General features: G+C 38.4%; 2 protein-coding genes across 3 annotated transcripts in view; one reads left to right on the top strand and one right to left on the bottom strand.

Moving 5' to 3' along the window:
• Positions 1-364, top strand: part of gdpd4b (glycerophosphodiester phosphodiesterase domain containing 4b) — a 14,865-nt gene extending 14,501 nt beyond the window's left edge. For both annotated transcript variants that reach the window (XM_080041554.1, XM_080041555.1), the window contains exon 17: positions 167-364. In XM_080041554.1, the coding sequence (XP_079897680.1) occupies positions 167-264 (98 nt within the window). In that variant the 3' untranslated portion in view covers positions 265-364. The remainder of the gene's footprint in view (positions 1-166) is intronic.
• A 1,134-nt stretch (positions 365-1,498) lies between these two features.
• LOC307261221 (unconventional myosin-VIIa-like) overlaps positions 1,499-22,500 on the bottom strand; it is a gene marked incomplete at its 3' end in the record, with an annotated part of 34,841 nt that continues 13,839 nt past the window's right edge. Inside the window, exons 17-47 of the mRNA XM_080041710.1 lie at positions 21,927-22,019; positions 21,176-21,270; positions 20,380-20,464; positions 19,862-20,080; positions 17,166-17,483; positions 16,568-16,777; positions 15,998-16,174; positions 15,394-15,483; positions 14,924-15,051; positions 14,335-14,461; positions 14,013-14,132; positions 13,445-13,618; positions 12,971-13,198; positions 12,401-12,571; positions 11,342-11,459; positions 10,741-10,867; positions 9,974-10,143; positions 8,673-8,860; positions 7,974-8,098; positions 7,340-7,520; positions 6,667-6,809; positions 6,218-6,373; positions 5,921-6,026; positions 5,380-5,493; positions 4,929-5,016; positions 4,527-4,633; positions 3,933-4,118; positions 2,570-2,686; positions 2,210-2,293; positions 1,945-2,064; positions 1,499-1,591 (exon numbers count right to left, since the gene is read on the bottom strand). Coding sequence (XP_079897836.1) covers positions 1,499-1,591; positions 1,945-2,064; positions 2,210-2,293; positions 2,570-2,686; positions 3,933-4,118; positions 4,527-4,633; positions 4,929-5,016; positions 5,380-5,493; positions 5,921-6,026; positions 6,218-6,373; positions 6,667-6,809; positions 7,340-7,520; positions 7,974-8,098; positions 8,673-8,860; positions 9,974-10,143; positions 10,741-10,867; positions 11,342-11,459; positions 12,401-12,571; positions 12,971-13,198; positions 13,445-13,618; positions 14,013-14,132; positions 14,335-14,461; positions 14,924-15,051; positions 15,394-15,483; positions 15,998-16,174; positions 16,568-16,777; positions 17,166-17,483; positions 19,862-20,080; positions 20,380-20,464; positions 21,176-21,270; positions 21,927-22,019 — 4,458 coding nt within the window. The remainder of the gene's footprint in view (positions 1,592-1,944; positions 2,065-2,209; positions 2,294-2,569; positions 2,687-3,932; positions 4,119-4,526; positions 4,634-4,928; positions 5,017-5,379; positions 5,494-5,920; positions 6,027-6,217; positions 6,374-6,666; positions 6,810-7,339; positions 7,521-7,973; positions 8,099-8,672; positions 8,861-9,973; positions 10,144-10,740; positions 10,868-11,341; positions 11,460-12,400; positions 12,572-12,970; positions 13,199-13,444; positions 13,619-14,012; positions 14,133-14,334; positions 14,462-14,923; positions 15,052-15,393; positions 15,484-15,997; positions 16,175-16,567; positions 16,778-17,165; positions 17,484-19,861; positions 20,081-20,379; positions 20,465-21,175; positions 21,271-21,926; positions 22,020-22,500) is intronic.

Below are 22,500 nucleotides of genomic sequence, written 5' to 3'. Positions count from 1 at the left end.
ACATAATGCACTGTAAGAAAAGTGGAAGACAGTAGTGAAAATCTGGAGGGTTAGCTAAGTCTGGTCAGTGAAATCCCGACTGAAATCAAACTATATTTTGTTTCTGTGTGTGCGTGTGTGTGTGTGTGTGTGTGTGTGTGTGTGTGTGTGTGAACTGTCATTGCAGAGATGGGTGATATCTGGTCCGTCTCCAGCGCCACCTCCCAGGCTGAGAAGAAGCCACCCAACCTGGCAACCGTAACGGCACACTGCGAATGCCTCTGAGAGAGCAAACCTGGCAACCCTGAGCCACATATACAGCACTGCCAAAACCTGGAAGATCTCAGCACAATACTAAATACTAAATCCATTGTCAACCATGCAATAAAAGTGACATTAAAGATTGTTTCTCTACTTTGTAAGTCGCTGTTTTTAAATCACACACACAAATAAAATTAGAAAAAAAGTGATTTTTACCACTTAAAGAAATATTTTTGTTCTCTTTGTAAAATGTCATTTATTCATGTCTACAGAAGGATATTTGGTCACATCGTAGACAAAACCATTTCTACTTCATAAAAACAATAACGTTGTGATTATGATGCTTGAAAATGACCGCTAATGGTTCATACATTTAGAAAAAAAAAATAGACAAATGAACATTAAAAATCAGTCTTGACCTACAGAACTCATATACATACAGTACATATTAAATATTCTAAATAATAATATTAATAGGTCTGAATACGATGGATGGACATATACAAAGACGTAGTGCTTGGACTTTGTGGCACACATATGGGCTGTTTGCACATGCATGACTAACGATAGCAATAAAGCTTTTATTTGAATAACGTTTAAATTCAGATTGCCTAGCAACAGCTCGTTGAACTGTAAGTTTCCTTTGGTGCCATCTATATTTTAAGAGCTATGATCTAAAACACATTATGAACTGACTCTATATTTAATGCTGGTTTTGGTAAACTTATATCAACTTTAAGCATAAATAAGAACAAGTAAGAAAAATGAAGCTAATTCCAAGAAAGAAAACTAAAATTTACATGTAGACGTTACATTTTGGGGAAGGATTTCGGTCATGGTTATCACAGAATTTTCCTTTTCATTTATCAACTCCATCTTTTTTTTTTCATGACCGTTAAAATATTACATTGCGTGATCAGTTCTATTTGGAAATCAAGCAAGAAACTAAAAATACTATAAAACCAATGCTGGTGTTCAGTCGAGTCATGCTACCTATGGAAACATAAAATTCTGACATTCTGCACATTCTCAGAGCCCGAAAAATGTTGAAGAGGGAAAAAAGAAAAAGGTAATTTAAAAAAAGGCAATAGGTGAGTTTTAAGACAGGGCTGACACATAACAACATGTTGGCATTACAGTGGCACACACACAGTAAGTCTGTTCACATGTTTCCACACTGTGTGAGTGAGTGAATGCAGGATCTGATTGATTTTTTTTGTGATGTAATAAAGAATCGATGAGTTTTGCAGCCGTCTGCTCACTTGCTGTTGCCCCGGGACGTCCTCTGTTTGGTCATGGTCGTCAGCATCTGGCTGATGTACGACGTCAGGAGGTCGTCCATTTTGTAGCCCTGGGTTACGAGATGGAATGCCTTATTATTTTTTTGATTGTATTTATTCATACATTTTATACACACAAAGTACAAGACCACTCCAAATGTTTTCTAAAATTGGCACATCAAGATAAAACATTTTTTTCACAATAATTTAATGTAGTTTTTTTCTCTTTTCTTTTCCTTCTTTTCACAAAACACACAACATTAATTTGAAAAATATATATATTTTTTTTACATCTACATTAATGAATGGAAATGCTCTGAATAATGGCGTTTTTATTTGGAATTAGGGAGAAACCTTGTCAGTAGTCTATGTACATTCCACTGAAACAGAAACCCATCGATAGTTAAACCAGAGATTGTCTCACCAGTGCGGTTTCACACAGCAGCTTGCTTCCTCTGACCAGGTTTCCGATGGTGATGTGGAAGTACGTGTTGCCGCTGCTCCAGTTGGAGATCTTAGTGAAAGGGTGAGTGGTGAGGATGTCCTGCAGAGAATAATGACATGTTAGATGAGCATAAAACAGGTATAATATGTATTAGACAAAAAAAAAACACAGCAAAGACGATAATTAAGATTTCGTGAAACAACTTTGTTCCCAGAAAGATAAATCTTGGGACAAGCGAACCCACCTTAGTCTTGGGATCAATGAGACTGACTCCATGTTTGTTGATCGCTATCAGGACGGTTTCTGGGTAATTTGGATCAGTTGTTTGCTGCAGAAAAAAAATTATTATTATTATAGTATTATTAAAGATTAAAAAACCCAGCTCTATATATGAAGTCATTACTATTGGTTCCACCTTTGCCAGATGCTTACACATTAATGCATCAATATTTACCAGAAATGAAATATATAATACTCTGAAAGAGGCCATTCAGCATCAGACTAACATATTGTAATGTACTTATAATAAAGTAATTATACACCAAGTTCTTCCACTGAAAAAAAAATTAAAGCGTCAATGTTAATGCCATGGAAACGTGTTTACCTTGATTTCGAAAAATGCCGAACCGAATGTCGGCCATTTGTAGATGATTCGGAGGAAGGCGAGTTTGTCTTCTTCTCTGGTTTTCCCCGAGTGTTTGTTGAACAGCGGCATGATCGCCTGGAGACAGAGACACATGTAGACATAAACATTTATACTTTTATACTTTATTTTATACTGTATGATGTGTTATATGGACCTGTGTCTGCAATAAGCGATTTGAGTTCCTAGGAAAAAAAAGCGCTACATAAATTCAATCCATTAATAAATCTTTATTATTTACTGAACGTTTACACACTGATTTATGGTCAGTGTCATATTTCTCAATAATTTTTTCTTTCCAAAGAGTGATGCACATAATGAATAAATAACAATAAGGCATTAATTTATTTTGATAAGAAAATTATTCACTACTAGGTTTTACACAAAAACAAAACAAACCATGACAAAGTTCTTAACGCTCATTTCAAGGTAATAGATTTTTTGTATTTCAAGCGATTATAGGCTACACTATTGAAAACATACTTTTGAATATTGAAAATTACAGACTAATAACCTGAGCACAATGTCAATGTCACTTTCATTACAATGTTGTAACAAATAATACAGGCCAGCAGACAGACTTGTTTTGGAATACTTTTGCAGAAGTGTTTAGACTACCAGTTTAGTAATGGAACAGGCCAAATACAAGGCCACTTCACACTTTATACACTTGGCATTGTCACAGAAAAACTGAACTGTGCTGAACTGATTTTAAAAGCTGAAGCAATTAGATTAAAATTGACTGTGTATTGGACTGCAGATTCTTAAAAAAAAAAGTATATGTATATATATATATATATACATATATAGCTATATATATATAAAAAATAATGTTTTTTGTTTGTTTTATTTTTATTTTGTAACAGTAATCTGTGTATCTGAATCCGAATTTGATGAAAATGGGGGCGGGACCTGATAAGCCTTTGGCTTCTTCCGTCTCCCTTCGGACAACACAAAGTATGATGTATGAATATTTGCAAGAGAAAATTGTGTATTGTGTGGAATTGTCCGAAAGAATAATAAATAAATAAATAAATAAATAAATATTATATTAAATATCTGCCCAGTCAGTTCTTCAAAATACCAATTGTCTTAGCACACTGCACCTTTATTTTAAATTTGACAATATTTATATCTAAACTTAAAAAAGTATTATTATATTCCATGTTCACAATCTGACATAGGCTAATGGAAGTATCTTAACACGATATTTTCAATTCCTCTGTGTGTGTGTGTGTGTGTGTGTGTGTGTATGTGTGTGGGTCTTATCTCTCGTGAATCTAATCATTCAGTTATTATTACATATGTTAAATCGTGAGCTCACCCTCTTCCAGTCATCGGGGGACAGGTGTCTGATCTGGTCTTGAGGAACAAGCTCCTTCAGGATCTTGGAGATGTTTTGGAAGTTTGATTTGTCTTCTTCAAACTTCACCCTGTAGATCAGAGCTGCCAACTGGTACACCTCCTCACGGGAACACTTGTGGTAACCGCGCAGATACTTAGGCAGCTCCTAGGGAGAGAAGCGAAGATGGTCAGTGTGTGTGTGTGTGTGTGTGTGGGGGGGGGGGGGGGTGGGGCGTGCGTGCGTGCGTATAATTGAATGCAAGACACGGCAGGGGAATATGGTAAATTTTACTTATACTGTAGATATCACCATAAAACTTTGCCAGTTGATTACTTACATTAAACAATTGTTTTTTTTATTATATTTGAAGAAGTATGCAAATTTGACTAATTATTCTTACATTGCAACTCCTTAAAAAACAAAAATGTTTGGACACTTGTATACAAAAAAAATTGTAAGTAATGTAAGTAATAATTTGGCATAGTTTCAATATTATATATGCAGATAAAAAAGCTTACCCTATTCACCTAGTGTGTCTTAAAGTAAATGTTCTAAATACTTCTCCCTACTCACCTGGTAGTAGTGGAAGATGGAGTCGGCCATGGAGTCTTTCCCCGGCACAGTGTTGGTCCAAAGCTTCTTCATGAAAAACACCTGGTAGGTCAGCGAAGGCACAACACCTGCACAGCCAAGACACAGATACACACTTAATAAATAAGGATGTACCAAACATTAGGGGTGTCCTCGACTGAAAAAATTTACATAGTTGAATCTTGCCTATATTCGAGTAATCGTCAAATCATGTTTTTTTTCCACCCCTTGCACCCCCTTCAAAATCTATTTCTCTTCATCCCAGAATCAGATGCTTTGGTGGGTAGAGTTGAAGGACTGATGTTGATGATGGTATCCATATTATCATTGGGGACGTTTGGCTTACAAAACATGGCGAGCGTAAAAAAATAGCTTTTTGCTCACCATCTTTCACAGTTCTGGCTTTCTTGATCCAGTCGGTCAGATGCCTCACGAAGTCGAAGAAGAAGTCGCCATCGGGAACACTGATGACCTGGAGAAATACAGAAAATTACAAACTGAAATTCTCTAGAAAGCATTTAAACTCCTTCATTTACTAAATATATACAGCTCTGGATAAAATCTGTAAAATTAAGAGACCTGTCTGCATTTTTCTTAAATCTTCATCTCTACATTACTTAATGGAAATGCTCTATATGACAATTTTTTTTTGCGGAATTTGTTAGAAATATTGTTGATACTTTAGAGAGCAAAACCAAAATGGTCATTTCACTCAGACATACGCCTATAAATAGTATAATTAATGACACTGATTATTTGAAGTGGTCCCTTAATTTTTTTCCAGAGCTGTATATACTGTATACTAGAAACTCAGGCTTTATAATCATGTCTTCACCTTGTCAGTGATCTTCACAAACAGACTGAAACCTTCGGAGGATTTGAGCTGCAGGCGTCCAGAGATGTTGTGGCAGAAATCTTTGGCCTTTGTGCTGGACTCCACTTCAAACACCTGTGGAAAAAAAATAACTTCGTTTTTATCACACCGTTAAATATTATGTTGGGGGTTCTGGATGAAGAATCTCCCCAGATAATAAATTCACTTCACAGTCAGCAGCACTGCACAAGGACCAAACATGTACCACAAATATAAAGGTACATTTAGATACATTTTGTGATATTTTACATATTTTCTTACTATAAATATTCCCATGAAAATACCAAAAATCCTCAATTAAATTATAAAAAAAACTGTACACTCCCTTTGGTCCCCAGCAACACACCCACCACGTGTGAAGTAGGTTGGATTGGACGGTTTGAGAGAAATTTGAAGAACACACACACACACACACACACACACACACACACACATACACACACACACACAGATCTCTTCCCTAAGAGTAAAATATACAGTATGTTGTATTTGAGTCACTGACCTCGTCTGAATCATCAGGGAAATAAACTTTGTGGAAGATCTGAGTGGTCTTGTGCTGGATGGCCTCCACCTCCACCAGGTGAGGGGGATACTTCCTCGAACCATTTCTACAACAAATCATAAGAATAGATTAGGGTTAGGGTTAGGAATTGAATTGAATAGCAACCCTAACCCTAACCCTAAGCTAAATGAATGGAACCTTACTCCAATTATTAGCATGGGTCACACAACTTTACCCACCAAAGCATTATATGTGTGTGTGTGTGTGTGTGTGTGTGTGTGTGTGTGTGTGTGTTACCGTAAGGCCTTCTGTAGCCTCTGCATACAGTCCGGAGCGAGCGGATAATGCTTCTTCGCCTGGAGAAACTTCTGGACGTGAGGCAGCAGCATGTTACTGGGAGGAAACAAACCAGTGCAGAGCCACAGCAGCTCCCAGCCCTTCTCCTCACTGTACCTATAGACACACACACACACACACACACACACACACACACACACACACACACACACACACACACACGCACACGCATACACAAACACAAAATAAATACATAAATAAAAACACATGCGAGAAAAAAAACTAACCAACATTGACAATGTTCACAACAACGTGTGTGTGTGTGTGTGTGTGTGTGTGTGTGTGTGTGTGTGTGTATCGAGTGTGAGTGTGTGTGTATTGAGTGTGAATGTGTGTGTGTGTGTGTGTGTGTGTGTGTGTGTGTGTGTGTGCCTGCGCTTTGGACGTACTTGATGAGATTGTCTGTGAGCTGTTTGAGAATCTGACAGAAGATTTCGTCCTTAAGGGGCTCGGCCTTCAGCGCTCCTTCAAAGATCTGGTCCGTGAGCTCGTTGACCGAACGTACACGTTTAGACGGGTAGTCGCCCATGTACTTCATCACAGGTGCAGGGGGGGGTTAAGGACTTAGACCAACAGAATATATAGGCATTCTGCAATTCATATGTCTTTTGTAATAATTAGCCATTTTTATATATTAATGGTACATAGGTTCAGACCGTACTATTGTCTCAAAGTTTGAAAGTACCCAATTGTTCTAAACATTTTCTGAGCCCCTGCACCAGTGTCTGGGGGGCGACAGCAGTTTGTAAAACGCTGCCATACTGAGAAATACAGAGAGAGTTTTGTGGAGCTGACTGAGGCTTAATCAACTTTGTGTCAACTCGTTTGAATTTAACCGACATTCATGTGTATGAAAAAGTTACGCACTATAGCTTTAAAGACATCAATACAGATCAATTAATGCAAACATTTAATATACACACACACACAACACACACACACACACACACACACACACACACACACACACACACACACACACACACACACACACACACACACACACACACACACACACACACACACACACACACACACACACACACACACACACACACACACAGAGAACCCTCCATAAAGGATATCCATGAAGGCGAGGCAGGCCTCCTGGGCGAGCTCCTCGTGGGCTAAGACCTTCTTCAGTAGAGGCTGTTTGATGGGCTCCCTGGTGCAGCTCCACGGTCGCTCCTTACTGCGGCTCTTAGAGATCATCACTCTGCTCAGAGTGCTCTTAGGAGGGGGCCTGGGACAGAGGGAATGATGGTTAATAATATTAACACAAGGTAACTCTGCACTTTGTAATAACAATATCATCTCTGCCAACCCAAATTGAAATGTATGTTTATATGCAGACGATGCTATTTTATATGCTACTGACTATTCTCTGATTGTAGTTATAGATACTTGGGTGTGTGGATGGATAGAAGGTTTACTTTTAAGAAGATAGGTGTTCCATATAATGAATGCTTTAGTTAGTTACACCTGTAAATCATTTTCTAAGTTTGTGAAAATGTAAAATGTTTCTTCTGTGAAGTATTAGTGTATTACATTGTATGTGTTGTATGTGTTCATCTTTTATTGTTCAGAGGTTTCTGTAGAAAAAGATATCTCGATCTCAATAATACTACCTGTTTAAGTAAAGGATTATATACTGTCTATATATATATATTCATGTAAAGAGGATGAGGAAACCCACCTGAAGTAGTCGTAGGAGAACTCCTCCAGTGTGTACGGCTTGATTTTGTCCTCGTTGACTGAAAGTTTCATTTGAGTCAAATTGATGGATTCCCGTCTCTGATCGGGAGTCATGGTAACCAGAGCCTGAGATTATTAAATATACAAATATTAGTTAACAAATGTAATATATACAGTTTTAACAAATTGATTAACTATCTATCTATCTATCTATCTATCTATCTATCTATCTATCTATCTATCTATCTATCTATCTATCTATCTATCTATCTATCTATCTATCTATCTATCTATCTATCTATCTATCTATCTATCTATCTATCTATCTATCTATCTATCTATCTATCTATCCATCCATCCATCCATCCATCCATCCATCCATCCATCCATCCATCCATCCATCCATCCATCCATCCATCCATCCATCCATCCATCCATCCATCCATCCATCCATCCATCCATCCAAGCTTTCAAACATGGACAAATCAATATGAAACTACATATTCATATTCAGTACACACACACACACACACACACACACACACACACACACACACACACACACACACACACACACACACACACACACACACACACACACACACACACACACACACACACACACACACACACACACACACACACACACACACACACACACACACACACACACAACTGTAATTCTTGTGACTGCACTCACCACTATGTCATACTGTGGCCTGCTGATGGTAGGCAGCACGTACACACAGTCTGCGGGGAAGTCTCCTCTCTTCTTGGTCTTATCGTTGATGCCGTGCGCCCAGCCAGAGTTCATCACGTGCTCCCCGTCCTGCTCGTCCAGAATGATCAGATCCCCTTTGCAGAAATACAGGAAGGAGGAATCCTTCTCTGCCCCGGCTGCAAGATAGAATGTAACATGTATAGTCCGTTAAAGTCAAAATTATTTCTATAGCACATTTAAAAACAACATCAGTTGACCAAAGTGCTGAACAAGATACAATACAAAATGACATATAAGATTCATGAAAAAATTAAATAAAAAGTTAGGAGTGTCAAAGTCTCAACTAGTGTTAAGGTTAAGAGACACTGCAGGTAGATAGGGTAAACAAATATTAACTTATAGATATCGTCATGACATTTTTACCAGTTGATAACTTACATTTAAACAATATTTTTTTTGTATTACATTTTTTCCTGAAATGTTTTTAATAAACATCCACCGAATTATGCAACATTTGCATGTATTTGAAAAACCAAAACTCTAGATTTTGGATAAAGCCAGAGTTAAAAATCATTATTAATTTTAAGTTATTAGAAAATATTACTGCCCAAAGTTTTTACAAAACAGATTTTTCGATACAACACTTTTTCCTTTTATAAATGAAAAATTGTCTCGCCTTAAAAATGACATGTAAAGTAGCAGCAGTTTTACCAATCGAACAATCTTTTATCCTAAAAAAACATCTTCAGAATCAGAATAATCTTTATAGTCAATGCACAAGACAACGACATTTTGTTGAAGCAGTCCTCCAGCTGCACAGTTATATAAATATATAAAAAATATCAACAATACAACGACAATATACTGTATATACAGGTGAAACTCGAAAAATTAGAATATCATGCAAAGTTCATTTATTTCAGTAATTCAACTTAAAAGGTGAAAATAATATATTATATAGACTCATTACATGCAAAGTGAGATATCTCAAGCCTTTATTTGTTATAATTTTGATTATTATAGCTAACAGCTTATGAAAACCCAAAATTCAAAATCTCAGAAAATTTGAATAATACATGAAATCAATAAAGAAGGGATTTTAAATACAGAAATGTCGGCCCTCTATAAAGTATAATCATCCATATGTACTCAGTACTTGGTTTGGGCCCCTTTTGAATGAATTCTTGCCTCAATTCCAATTCCTTTTCCATGATATTCTAATAATACGAGTGTCACCTGTATATAAATAAAATGTTTTTCAATGCATCAGTGAATCTTACGTGGGTTGGGACAGTCCAGCAGAGCCACCACATACTTGGACTTCTTCCTCAGCCCCTCGAGGAACGCCACCACCAGGTCCCGGATGTCCTCTGCGTTGTTAGAGGTGAACGTGTACTCGTCTCCTTTGATGGTCGCCAAGGTGAAGCTCTGGCCCTGGAGTTTACCCCCTCTGGGAAGGACATTTTTTAATTTAACCACAAGCTATTTGATTATGTAAAAGAAAAAATACGATAATAATAATTTTTTGGATGAGATTGGATTTCAGGCACAATTACCTACTACAAAGGTTTTTTTTTTTATTAAATAAGTTTTTTCATTTTCTTTAGTAACTACAACATAGTTGGGCATTACCTACTCCTGCATAGTTTTTTTTTAAAGTTTTTTTTTAGTATCTACTACATAGTTTAGTAAAAAAAACTAAATAAAACTTATGTAGTAGGTAATGTCTAACAATGTAGTAGTTACTACAATTTTACATATCGAAAAGTGTTACCACTTGATCATTAACAAGACAGCTACTTACTTGACAATGCTACACATATAAATCTTAACATGATTAATATGTGTGAATATGTGAGTAATACTGTAAGTGGTAAAACCAACATTGTTTAGCTGTTGTCAGACACTCGGGCCGCATCATCATCATCAAAATTAGTTGCTACAATTTTGTGTACCTTGTTGTAAAGTGTTACCACATGATCATTAACCAGACAGCCAGTTACTTGACAATGCTACACATATAACTTGGATATCATCATCCTCGTACCTGCTGCTGGACACGGCTGTGATCTCGGGGAACGAGAGCTCCAGTAGAACCTGCTCCTGTTCATCCACAAAGTAAACCCCCGTCCAGTTCACCGCCACGATCACGTCGTTCTTTGGCAGACTGGGCCCTGTGGAGAAAACGGGGGCGTTAACATTAAGAAACAAACAATAAGACACTGTAGTAAGTTTACAGAGGTAGATTTTTTCACTATGCACTTCGAGAATTATGTTGAAATATCGACTTTTTCAATGACAAAAAAGTGGAGGATTTTTTTTTAGGAAAACATCTTCCTAATAAAAAAAATCTTCAAAAATGTTTTCTTCCCTGTGGCCGAAATACTCTCCCGTAAGTAGATTTTTTTTTTATTTCAAACTAAATTTTTAAAAAATTATAAATTGAGTGTCATAATCAATATTTATAAAAAAAAAATGCTTTGTCTGTGTCCAAAAAAGCTTAAGCGTATTCATTCCCACCCCTTATTCAATTTCAGCTGCTTATAATTATCTTACATACATATCATTATATAAAAGAATTAAGGAAAAAAATTGCAAAACACCAGTAAGTTTACATTGAGGTAGAGAGAGTGTGGACTGTTTCCAACCTGAGAACTTGAAGGCCTCGTAGAAGCGTGAGAAGAGCAAAGGCCACTTTAACCGAGCAAAGTCCACAACATCCTCCTTCACCCGCTGCGTATTCAGCCTCCGTTTAGTCTGTAATCCCTGAAAGTCACAGGTGGTTAATTACATTTTTTTTTGGCCTTTTCAAGCTTTTTATTAGATAGTACAGAGTTGAAATGGGGAGACAGAGAGAGAGAGAGAGAGAGAGAGAGAGAGGGGGGATGACCTGCAGTAAAGGTCCACGGGTCGGATTTGAACCCGCGACCACTGCAACAAAGGCCGGAGCCAATATGGTACGCGCTCTATCCACTACGCCACCGGAGCGCCCCACAGGTGGTTAATTAATGGTAGAACTGGTTAGCTCAATTTCTATTTCAAGCTTTCGTGGTTAGAAAACGACAACGTCAAGTGAGACATACTGAACATAAGGTTTCTTCTAATGTCAGCAAGTTATGCAGTAGCTTATTACATGCTTACTTTAAAAAAAACTTTAGTAAAGCACAATTTGAAAAAGAAAAGTAATTGTAGTGTTTTTTTTTAAAGAAGAAACTCCACTTTGATATTACCATTACATAGTACCAGTTTAAATAAGGGTTGGAGAACAACACTGTTCAATGCAGGTCTTAGTTTTTTTTTTAGATGAGGATGCTAGGAGTGTGTCGACTGGAGTGTTTAAATATGCATCTGACAGTCATGCTACTCAAATCAAGTCCCTATCGCACTATATAAAGTTGTTCAAAAGGCCCTTAAAGTGTCAGTGAATAAAGTACAGTATATGGCAATAAAAGAGATTAATATTCAACTATTCTTAATGTGTTTTTGTTGGTTGTTTTTATGGCAATGTGGATATTTCAGATCAATTGTATCCACATTTCCACATTCCACAGTGTGTCATGCATTGTTGGCCTTGATCTCGGTCTCACTTTAGGTGTTCTTGACAACAACACTACTGTCTGTGCAGTGTGTTGTAACACTCAAATTAAGTCCCTATCGCACCATAAAAAGTCATTCAAAAGGCCCTAAAGTGTCAGTGCCGCGGTGACCTTTTTGTGGGCGTTGATGATGAGCTGAGCCCACTTGTCTGCGGTCTTGGTGGAGGTGATCTCTCTGTCGGGGATGTATGAAGGAATGAGGCTCAGCAGACGGTCCTGGAGAATCTCAGAGCCGTAGTCCACGTAGTACTGCTGGGAGGCCAACTCCGCCAAGTCCTCCTCCTTTAAAAAGACCAGAGAAGAAGAACGAATAATAACATCTGATATATTGACTGACTGTGTTTGAGAAGCCATACTAATGTCCTCCCTCCTACATACTCAACATGTATCTACTACATACTGTCTACTTAACGATCGATTGTGTATGCGAGATAAAGAATTTCAAAAAAACCTTCCGTGTCTTTTGAAAAGACGCAATGCATTATGGGGCGGTTGAGTAGGAAAAGTAACCTATCGATCCATATACAAAACCTTCCTGGAAGTAAGTATTCATCCGGGCATTTCTCGCCTACACAAACTTGCATACATATACTCAAATTGACATCAAAATTAGTACGAGTAGCACTGTAATATAGGCTTTTCGAACACAGTCATACTATACAACCACACAAATCTGCTCACCCTCTCACAGCGGTATTCTCCAAACTTCACCCCTCTGACGATCTGCTGGTAGATGAGGTTGGTGGCGACGTAGTCCTCTGACGGGTTGTGCCAGGGGTTAAAGATCTCCTTCCTGAAGAACAGCCTCCATGGAGCGTTTCTCTCCTGAGCTCCTTGCTCCTTCGCATACTGCTCACACTGGGACACCGCATCCATCACATGGTCGCTGCCACTGCCCAGAGAAGACACCTGGAACCAAAGCAAACGAAGGGGTTAGCGTTAACATTAGCGATGGAACCAATCTTTTTTTTTTTTTTATATTATTTATGTGATGCAGTACAGGACAAGACAGGAAAAAGACATGACATTAGGTGAGGGACATGACAATTTAAGTGTTCACATTTAAGAAAGAACGGACGGGACAAAAACAAGCAGGAGGTCATGTGTGTGTGTGTGTGCCTGTATGCGTCATAGAAAAACGTGTTGTGTTTTTACCTTGTCGAACAGGGCAATGTAGAGAGAGAAGCCGAAGCGATCTCTGAGGCTGATCTTGTCTGCTAGCGCGTTGCACAGCTCGCTGGCCGTGGTGGCAGAGTCGGCCAGCAGCGTCTTAGTGGTGCCGTCCATAAACGTCACCGGCAACATGATCGGCTTCTTAGATTTAGTGGCCTAAGGATCACATTCAAACAAAGAATGTTAACAACAGTGCACTTTTGTAAGTACTTTTATTATTATTTATTATTATTATATGATTATCACATTTTAATCATGGTTTTATTATCCCTACTTGTAAAGTGTCCTACAGTGACCTGAAAGGCGCTCATGAATAAAATGTATTTTTATGATTATTACTATTATCCATGTCTATAAAGATAAATATATCCGTAAAAATAAGGCTTTCCTGATGCTTAATAAGTGTATTCCTATATACAGTATTATATGACTGGCTATTTTTTACGCTGTTGATGTTCCTTATTATTTTCTTTGTATTAACATGTATTGTTGTCTTTTACCATATGTTTTTGACTTTTTATGATGAGTCATCTTTTAACATGTTCAGTACCTGTAACTCAAGCCAAGATGGCGGCTGTGTCCTCGTGTGGTTGACAAACGTCCTCATCAACCTTTCCTCACAATATGGAGCGTAACCAGGGGGACCGTTAATGAGGAATGTCCGTAAATACTGAGGAAGAATATAACAATTAAGGGCTTGAACCATTAAAGTACAAACAGATTCTAATGGAGATCATGAAAATACTTTTTTCATTAGATTTTTTGATAAATAATGAAGAAAGACATTGGTGAATTGCAGTTATTTAAAAGCTGCAGTATCACCTTGAATATGTCTTAATCCTATGAGAGGTGAGTTAGAGTTTTTCTTTTACCTTGACAAACTTCTCAGATGGGGCGAAGCAGCCTAGGCAGAGCGACAGCAGGATCCAGCCGCGGGCGTGGCTGCTCTTAGACGGGTTCTGAGAAAGCTGTTTGCCGATCTGACAGTAGATCTCATCCCTGCGACAGAGAAATTAACAAAAACCACTCAGTAAAACCAGATCCACAGCCAAAAAATTAGATTTAAAGTGTCAGTAGGCCTACATATACATATGATGGGTAAAATGTTATATAGGACGTCTCGTTTCAGTAAAAATGAGGTTGCAGCTCATTATCTGCTCTATGACGATAGTAAAGATGTATCATTTGTGCTTTATATAATGTTTGACTTATGAGTTATTGATCCTGGAAGTTCAAATCTGTCAACATCTTTACAACTTTACCGCAGTCTGGAACTGTCCAGCTCATTCTCGACATTTCAACTTTTTTCTCAAAGTGCATAATGAAAAAAATAAATAAGAAATCCTTTGGTCCAAACCAGAGTAACCGTTTACTGCGTTTAGCACTGACCAACACACCAGTTAAACAGGCTTATTCTTGCCCTTGTGAAAGCGCCTTAAACTCCAGTTGTCTTGCGTTCACCTGAGCGCGGGCCGTAGGATCCCGTTGCCGATGATGAAGTGAAGTTTCTCCAGGTTGGATGTGGGCCGGTCCTCCAGCATGCTGTTGCCCTGGAGACCGTAGTCCCCTTCTGTTAACCGCCTCGTCACCTGCCACAGATGTTCATGAGACAGAAACTAACACTTTAACCTAATGTTTAACTGTCCTGTGTGTTAACTGTGGGAGCAATTTGATGAATAAAATAAAAAAATATTTGTTTCTATATCCCTTTTCCTAATATCTCTCATTTACTTTATACATTTTTTTTTATCAGAAATTTAAACAGTTCCATATTGCGTGTAAATGTCGAGACTTGTGCAACAACACTTCAAATAAAAATATTAAGTAATGTCATGAGTACATTGAGGATCACTAAATGCTAAGAATTGAAAATGTATAAAACAGAAAGTTGTGGTGATAATTTGTTCAGAAGTTTCTGGTTTGAATCTCACCTCCTCAGTGATCTTGGATTTCCTCTTCAGAGTGAGAGACACCAGTTTGTGTCTGACGCTGTTCCTCTTCTGGCTTTCTATGGAGCTGTTCTGTAGACACACAAACATGGAGGGACAATGAATTATTTTGAACATGTGAAAATAAAATAAAAATGTATATTTCAACTAAACATGTATGAGAAATAGGGCCAAGTCGAGGTCTAGAATTAATAAATAAAATAACTAGAATAAAGTTGTGATTTTACGAAAATAAAGTCAGAATTTTCATAATTCTGATTGTCGTAATATTTAAACGTTTTCCTACGTTATTTAATTAATACATTTTCCTCAACGTTGCCCTAACTTTTATGAAAATAAATGGTAATTTCTCTTTCTGAGTTTATTTTATTTTATCATCAGTAATGCCATCAATAAACCTCAAGCATCACTTGTAAAAAATTAACCCATCATCTTCTCACTTAGTTCTGAAAATAGTGCATGTGAGAGGCATTTATGTGAAAGTCAAAAGTAAAATTATATATATTCAAGTTTTTTCTTGTATTTATCTGAGGAAAACATGAATTTTGTCCTCTACAGCCCTCCATACATTACATCATAATCTCACCTCTCCCTCCACCTGCAGCTCCTGCAGTTCTCTCTTGTACGTTCTCTTGCCGAGCGTCTCGTAGATCTTGGTCATGACCGGAATCTTCTCGCTGCCGTCGTTTATCACCATCTGGCATTTGGGCTCCGGGAGGTCGCCCATAAACCTCAACACGGTGATCCACACCGCCAGGGCAGCCTGGGGGAGGAGACAGGGGTGTTAAAGGTTAGACACAGCAGGCAAAAATATTGTTTATTCAAGCAGTGGTAAATTTTGAGATTTTTGGTCTTCTTTTGTACTAGGAAAAATAGAAGGTCCAAAATGTACATTTAGGTGTTTATTTAACTAAACCTTGTGTGTTTGTGTCTGTAAATTTAACTGTCTTGAATGGTCATTATTTCAACTTAAGTATTTTTTCAAATACAACTAAACATTCCATAATCATTCTTGGCACATTTCTGAATGTTATTACAATAGGATTTGTTCATATGTTGTTAATTGTCTGTTTATGAGACATGTTGTTCTTAAAAACGTGAAACAAGACCCAACTGAACATGGTATTTTTTGACTTATGAAATGAAAAAGGCTCACCAGTTGATCTCCTTCGTCTTCGTGAAACAGCAGCGGTTGTTTGAGCGGTCGCCTGATGTACGTGTGAGTGGAAACGCCCTGGAAGTACGTCGCTGCAAACTTAGAGAACTTATACTCTGACAAATCCTCGTCCACCTCATCAGGTAACGGAGGAGCTTCACTCATCACTTCTTCTTCAGCTTCTACACCGGGAGGAGTTTTCTCCAAGTCCTGAACGATAGGAAAAAATACACAGATATTCGTCAATATTTGTTTTAATGTATGATGACACCACTAATATGAAGAAAACTGCTTACATGTGAACTAATTTGGATGAGATAACTTATCAATCATATGTAATGTATCTTCAAGTTTTGAGTTACACATACTAAGAATTTGAAACAATCACAGTTCTTCCATGAATGTTGATTCAAAAATGTAATAGATTATTATAGTTAAAACTGTCTAAATAAAAAATATTAAGTTGCCACAATTTTTTTTATTTTATTCATATGAATGACAAGTCTAAATCCAAATCAAATCAGTGTAAAAATGGTCTCTCTTAGCATTCAGTCAAACATCTTTTATTGGACGAAACACAACCATATAAACAACATACCTCAAATCCAGACGGTGCTTGTCCGTCCGTGTTGGGCAGGGGTCCCGCGTTCCCCAGAAACCCAAACATACGATCCACCATGTCTGAGTGATCCACAGGCTCTTCTTTGTCCCGTTCCATCTGCTCCACTAGCTCCTTCTTCCTGCGGGCCTCCTCCCTCTCCTCCCTCCCTCTCTCGTCCTGCTCAAAGGCCAGGGTAACCAGCCTCTCTTGGTGCTTCCTGTCAGCCTCGGCTTTGGCCCGCCGCGCCGTCATCTGGTTACGAAGATGTTCCTCCTCCGCCCGCCGCTGTTTCTCGGCCTCGCGACGCTGCTGCAGCTGTGAGGGTATGAAACAGGTACAGGTAGGGGGTGAGACGGGTTATTAGGATTTGTGATGGGAGCTGGGTTAGCTGTGTGTGTGTGTGTGTGTGTGTGTGTGTGTGTGAAATTGTGTGTGATAATTTACTTTTTGTTTTTAAAATTCTAAGAAATAACAATATACATGACCACATCACTTTTATCTCTAGTAGAACAGTATTAAAAGGGTCTTTCATTAAGTGCTACAACAGAATAAATCTAGCCTAATCCTAGACCAAACCCTTCTACACGCTAACATGACAAGGTATTGTAGAGGTCAAAGTAGGAAAAAAAATTGAAAAAGAAAAAAAAAGGAAAGAAAAAAAGCCGGGTCCTCGGGTCCGTATTCAAACTGCTCCACTTAACTTCTTCTTTGTCCCGTCAATGGAACTGCAGACCTGCTCAGGAATATTATTTGATTGTTTGGAGCGATCTGAAGAAAGCTTTATATTAACATCTCATCTATACTATAAACTATAACTATGAATAAACTGAGATTAAACAAAACATTTACAAAGCAAATCATTTATTCAACATTGTCTTTCAGAACAGGGAAAAGAGAAAGATGGCATTAATACTGAAAACACATACATTCTCAATAGCACCTACAAACGGCAAACATTTCCACATTCATCAGACAGACATGCAATCAAGTGTAAACAAATGACTCTATGAATATATGTAAAAAGGTTCTACGGTGACATGTTTTAGATCAACTTCTTTTGGTCAACAAGATTAGTCTTTTTTACACTCACAACTTTTCCAACGTTTGCTTCCTTGTTTAAAGGCAAAGTTAGTGATTCTGGAGAAAGCTTGTTTTCAAAATCCCTTTTTTGTAAAAATTAATGAATATCTCGATCTGTTAATAAACAGCCTAGGCTCAGTAAACTGGTATGTAAACAAAGGGGCACTGACCCGCCATAGCTAGCAACGAGGCTAAGCTACTGATGGGCTTATAGTTTGGCTTTAAGTATTTTGCTTCAACACCTATTCAACTAGTGACTGTCTCATTGTCACACTGGCTTAGCCAGAGCATACTTGTCTTAAAGCATAAAGGATACAGGGAAACAGCCGGCCTTGGGCGTATTGAAAAAAATATAGAATATTTTAACTAGTTAGCCTTTGGACATAGCCTGGCCAACTGTGTGCACCTGTTACCAGTGTTTATGCTAAACTAAGCTAACCAGCTGCTGACCATAGCTTTAAGACAAAAGAGTGGTATTCTTTTGTTGCACTCGAAAATGTCAAATATGTATTGATTAATGTCTAATCAGTATCTAACAGGCATCACATGAACAGATTTAGTAAGGCTTCCCAGTTTCTTTTCAACAAATAAAATATTTGACACATCATAATTTATTTTCCCTTATACGTAATTAATTATTTATGTTTGTTAGGGGTGTCACAATCTCGTTTTTAAGTCTGAAACGACGTCACAATCTCGACAGTAAAAGTGGAATCAACAGGACAGGTTACAAAAAAAAATATCAAATGAGCTATCATGGAAATAAACATATTATCCGCCACTACACTAAACTAGTCTAAGGAGTAAGGCTGCCTTCACACTTGGCCTGGTTGATCTGTGCCAGGCTTAAAGGAATACTTCACCCATACGGAACCGGCGTTCTATCTTTATAAAATTGCTTTTATAATATAATGAATGAGGTTTTTCTTCCTCAGTCTTTCCTCAGTCTTCCCTTGGCCCAGCTGTCCTCTTAATCCTAACCCTACATTTTTACCGAAGTGATGTCACATCTGTAAAATGTAGGTGTTAGACAGTGAGACCATAAAACGCTCTTTCTGCATTTTCTCAGGCTAGGATGAACCGATTTTTTTTTTGCACATTTATACTACATAGGATCTCAGAGTTCAATACACCTTCATATTCCCACCAGTGAAGTAGGTCTTTAAGCGCAATTGTTCCCCCTTTCTCCCCATGCGCTGGCCAGACCTTTACTCACACTGCTCCTAAAGATCTGGGCCTAGGCACTATTGCTTCTGGCCTAAACATCATCAGGTCGTCATTCAACACACATGACCATCAGTACCATGCCGAAGCAAAACCTCTTCCAAGCAACAGGGCCAAAGAAGTGTAGATACGGTGCTATCACACTAACAAACTTGACTTTAGCCATCAATCGTGCTTGTGCATTGTGCAAATGCCCAGTGTGAATGTGCCCTAAAATAGCACACCAATCTGTGCTTAAATTTTTTTTTTTAAATCAAAATTCAAAACAAATCGAGTATGTAGAGAAATCGTGACACCCCTATTGATTGCCATTAGCACCAATACTCCTCTGTCTCTGGCATGTCACCGTCATAGAACAAGTAGCAGTAGTAAATGTAGTGACTGTTTACCTCTGCCCTGAGCCGCTGGCAGAGGCGTCGGGCGATCATGCCCCTGGTGTAGGCCTGAAGCGTCAACACGGCTCGCAGGCGTCGCCAATATGTCCGCCGGATCATGAAGCCTCGGCAGCGCGCCTGGATGAGCGTCACACGGAGCCGCGTCACTCGGTAACTCCGGTAGTATTTCCTCGACCTGTAGACGGCCTGGAGGCGCAGGAAGCCCGAACGAATCTGAAGGAAAGAACGTTCATTTAATTTTTTTAAACAATTTTAATAAAAAATTTAAAAAATGTAATCCATGTGTGGGATGCAGACAGTGTGTACAATTGATATTTATGGCTATACACAGTACATACATAAACAGCATATGCAAATATACATATACCTCCACAAAACATATCAATATACACAAACATCAGTATACACCCCTAGTATCCTAACACTCACCCCATGTGTATAGAAAGTAAAATTACATATAACATTTTTTTTAATGAACAAAAATACAGATTAAAAAGGTGGAAATGACTCACAATGTGGTAGTTCTTCCTGCATCGATAGCCCCTCCAGACCCTCTGGATCACAATCACGGCACTCTTCAGTTTGAGGAAGTTTGTCCTAAGGAAAGGGGAGAGGAATCAGATTGAAACACGACAGAAACTGTATCCTGAATCTTTCCAAATCAAATATTAATTCATTTCAATTAAAAGGCCAAACTAAAAAAGGGAGGGTTTGAGTTTGTCTTTAAAGCTGGAGTATATGATTTCTGATTGGTCAAAGTTAACATGAGCTGACACTTTGACCAATCAGAGCGAGGCTCCGATTCTCTGTTCTTATTGGCTGTTGGGACTGGACATTCACTTTGGCACGACTTTGTTGGTGTAGAGCATGTCAGGGAGGGACCATAGGGGAGGGACCAAAGAGAACAAGTGGAGCGGTTGAGGTATTTGGATTCGAATCTCTATCCCAACTGCCATTTTCTCCCCAAATCCTCCACCCCAGCTTTAAAATATGTACAGGTGGGGGGTGCATGTCGTGTAGTGGTAAGAGCACCACCCCCCCAAAAGAGCCTCAGTCCTCTTCACTGCAGACCACGGGTTTGAATCCAACCCGTGGTCATTCACTGTATGTAATTCCCCTCTCTACCCCATTTCATCTCTGTCTCTACACAACTATCCAATAAAAGTATGAACATGCTAAAAATGATCTTAAAAAAAAGAGAAAATATGAACAGGTAACAAAAGGTACCGTATGTACAGAGACCAAATTCCTCATAGATTGTAATTTATACAAGATACAAACACAAACACATGACATTTTGGGGCTCACCTCTCTCTCAGTCCACGCACGGCCTTCTGTATGAGGATGGCTTTGTCCGTGATGCCTTTGTCTCTCTCAATCTCCAGCTGCATGTCGTGGTGATCCTGACCAAGAACGAAACAACCAGATGATTAAGTAGATGAGTTAAAGGTGCTACGAGGAACTTTTAAATATTTCTGAAACAGTCTAATTTTTCCGCTGATGATCATAAATGACATGTAATGGCAAACGAGACCATCAGTGAAAAGAATGCTATTTTTATATAGTTTTTCTTAATGCCTTTGTCATGGGTATACGCTCACCCAGGTACAACAGCTTGCGTATTAAAAACATTACCGCTTTTGTCCAAAGAGGGCGCAATAATTAACACACACTGAAAGTTCCTCGGAGCAGCTTTGAAACAAAAGAATATGTTTACAAAGGCAGGATTAGGCAGAAGCTACAGCTATAGCACAGTTAGATCCCTGACAACTCTGTTTGGTCATTTACACCACTAAAGCAACATGTGAAATGAAAAGTTGAGGGTTAAAATTAATATTTTTTTTGCCTTTCTTTATAGCTAAGCTTAACGCTATCTATATCACAAGAACTAATGCCTTTAGAAAAACAAATAATGCTTTGTTTTAGAAGCATACAAATTACAAAGTTTTACCAATGATTCTATACATGTTGTAAATGTATGAATTGCAGTGTGAAGGATTTTTGTGACAGAGGTTTGTAGTTTGTATTGTGTGAGAAAACTAACAAAAAGAAAGACAACCTTTAGGAAAATCTTGGTCTTCCCAATCTGCCAGTCGTCATGTTCCCCGAGCCGGGCCTGGACGATCTGCTGGCAGGTTCCTCGCAGGTCTTCCTGGAAGGACAGAGAACCGGGTCAACTTTTTTAAGCATAATGTTTCTATTCCGAGAATGAAAAAAAGTACAACGCTACAATGTATATAATACAATGTACATGTATTACGTGCAGATTATTAATTAAACTTTTGCATTTTATACCCCAAACTTTATACCCCAGACGTTTTCGTTAAGGGCGGCCATGTTTTTTGAGCTATCTGGCTAAAACGTTATACACACGTGTACGTCGGTCACCTGATGCTGTGTACACAATTGGGTGATGATAGGTAGGTAGGTAATAGGTAAAAATCATGGCTGACCCCTATGGTCCAAGAGGCGTTATTGTAGAGCACCATGAGCTGTACATGTGTAAGAAATGTCAAGTCAATCAGAGTCAGTGGGAGAGGGGCGTGGCCTGTCAAACATTGCATTTTTGAATGATGGTTTTCGCATTTGTGGCGCCCCCTATGGGTTAATCTCGACAAGCTTAGAGGGCCATG

Source organism: Ammodytes marinus (genome assembly GCF_949987685.1).
Source record: "Ammodytes marinus genome assembly, chromosome: 14".
In the NCBI taxonomy this organism is placed as follows: domain Eukaryota; kingdom Metazoa; phylum Chordata; class Actinopteri; order Uranoscopiformes; family Ammodytidae; genus Ammodytes; species Ammodytes marinus.
Note: the sequence above shows the minus strand (reverse complement) of the source record. Positions and strands in the feature narration are given on the sequence as shown.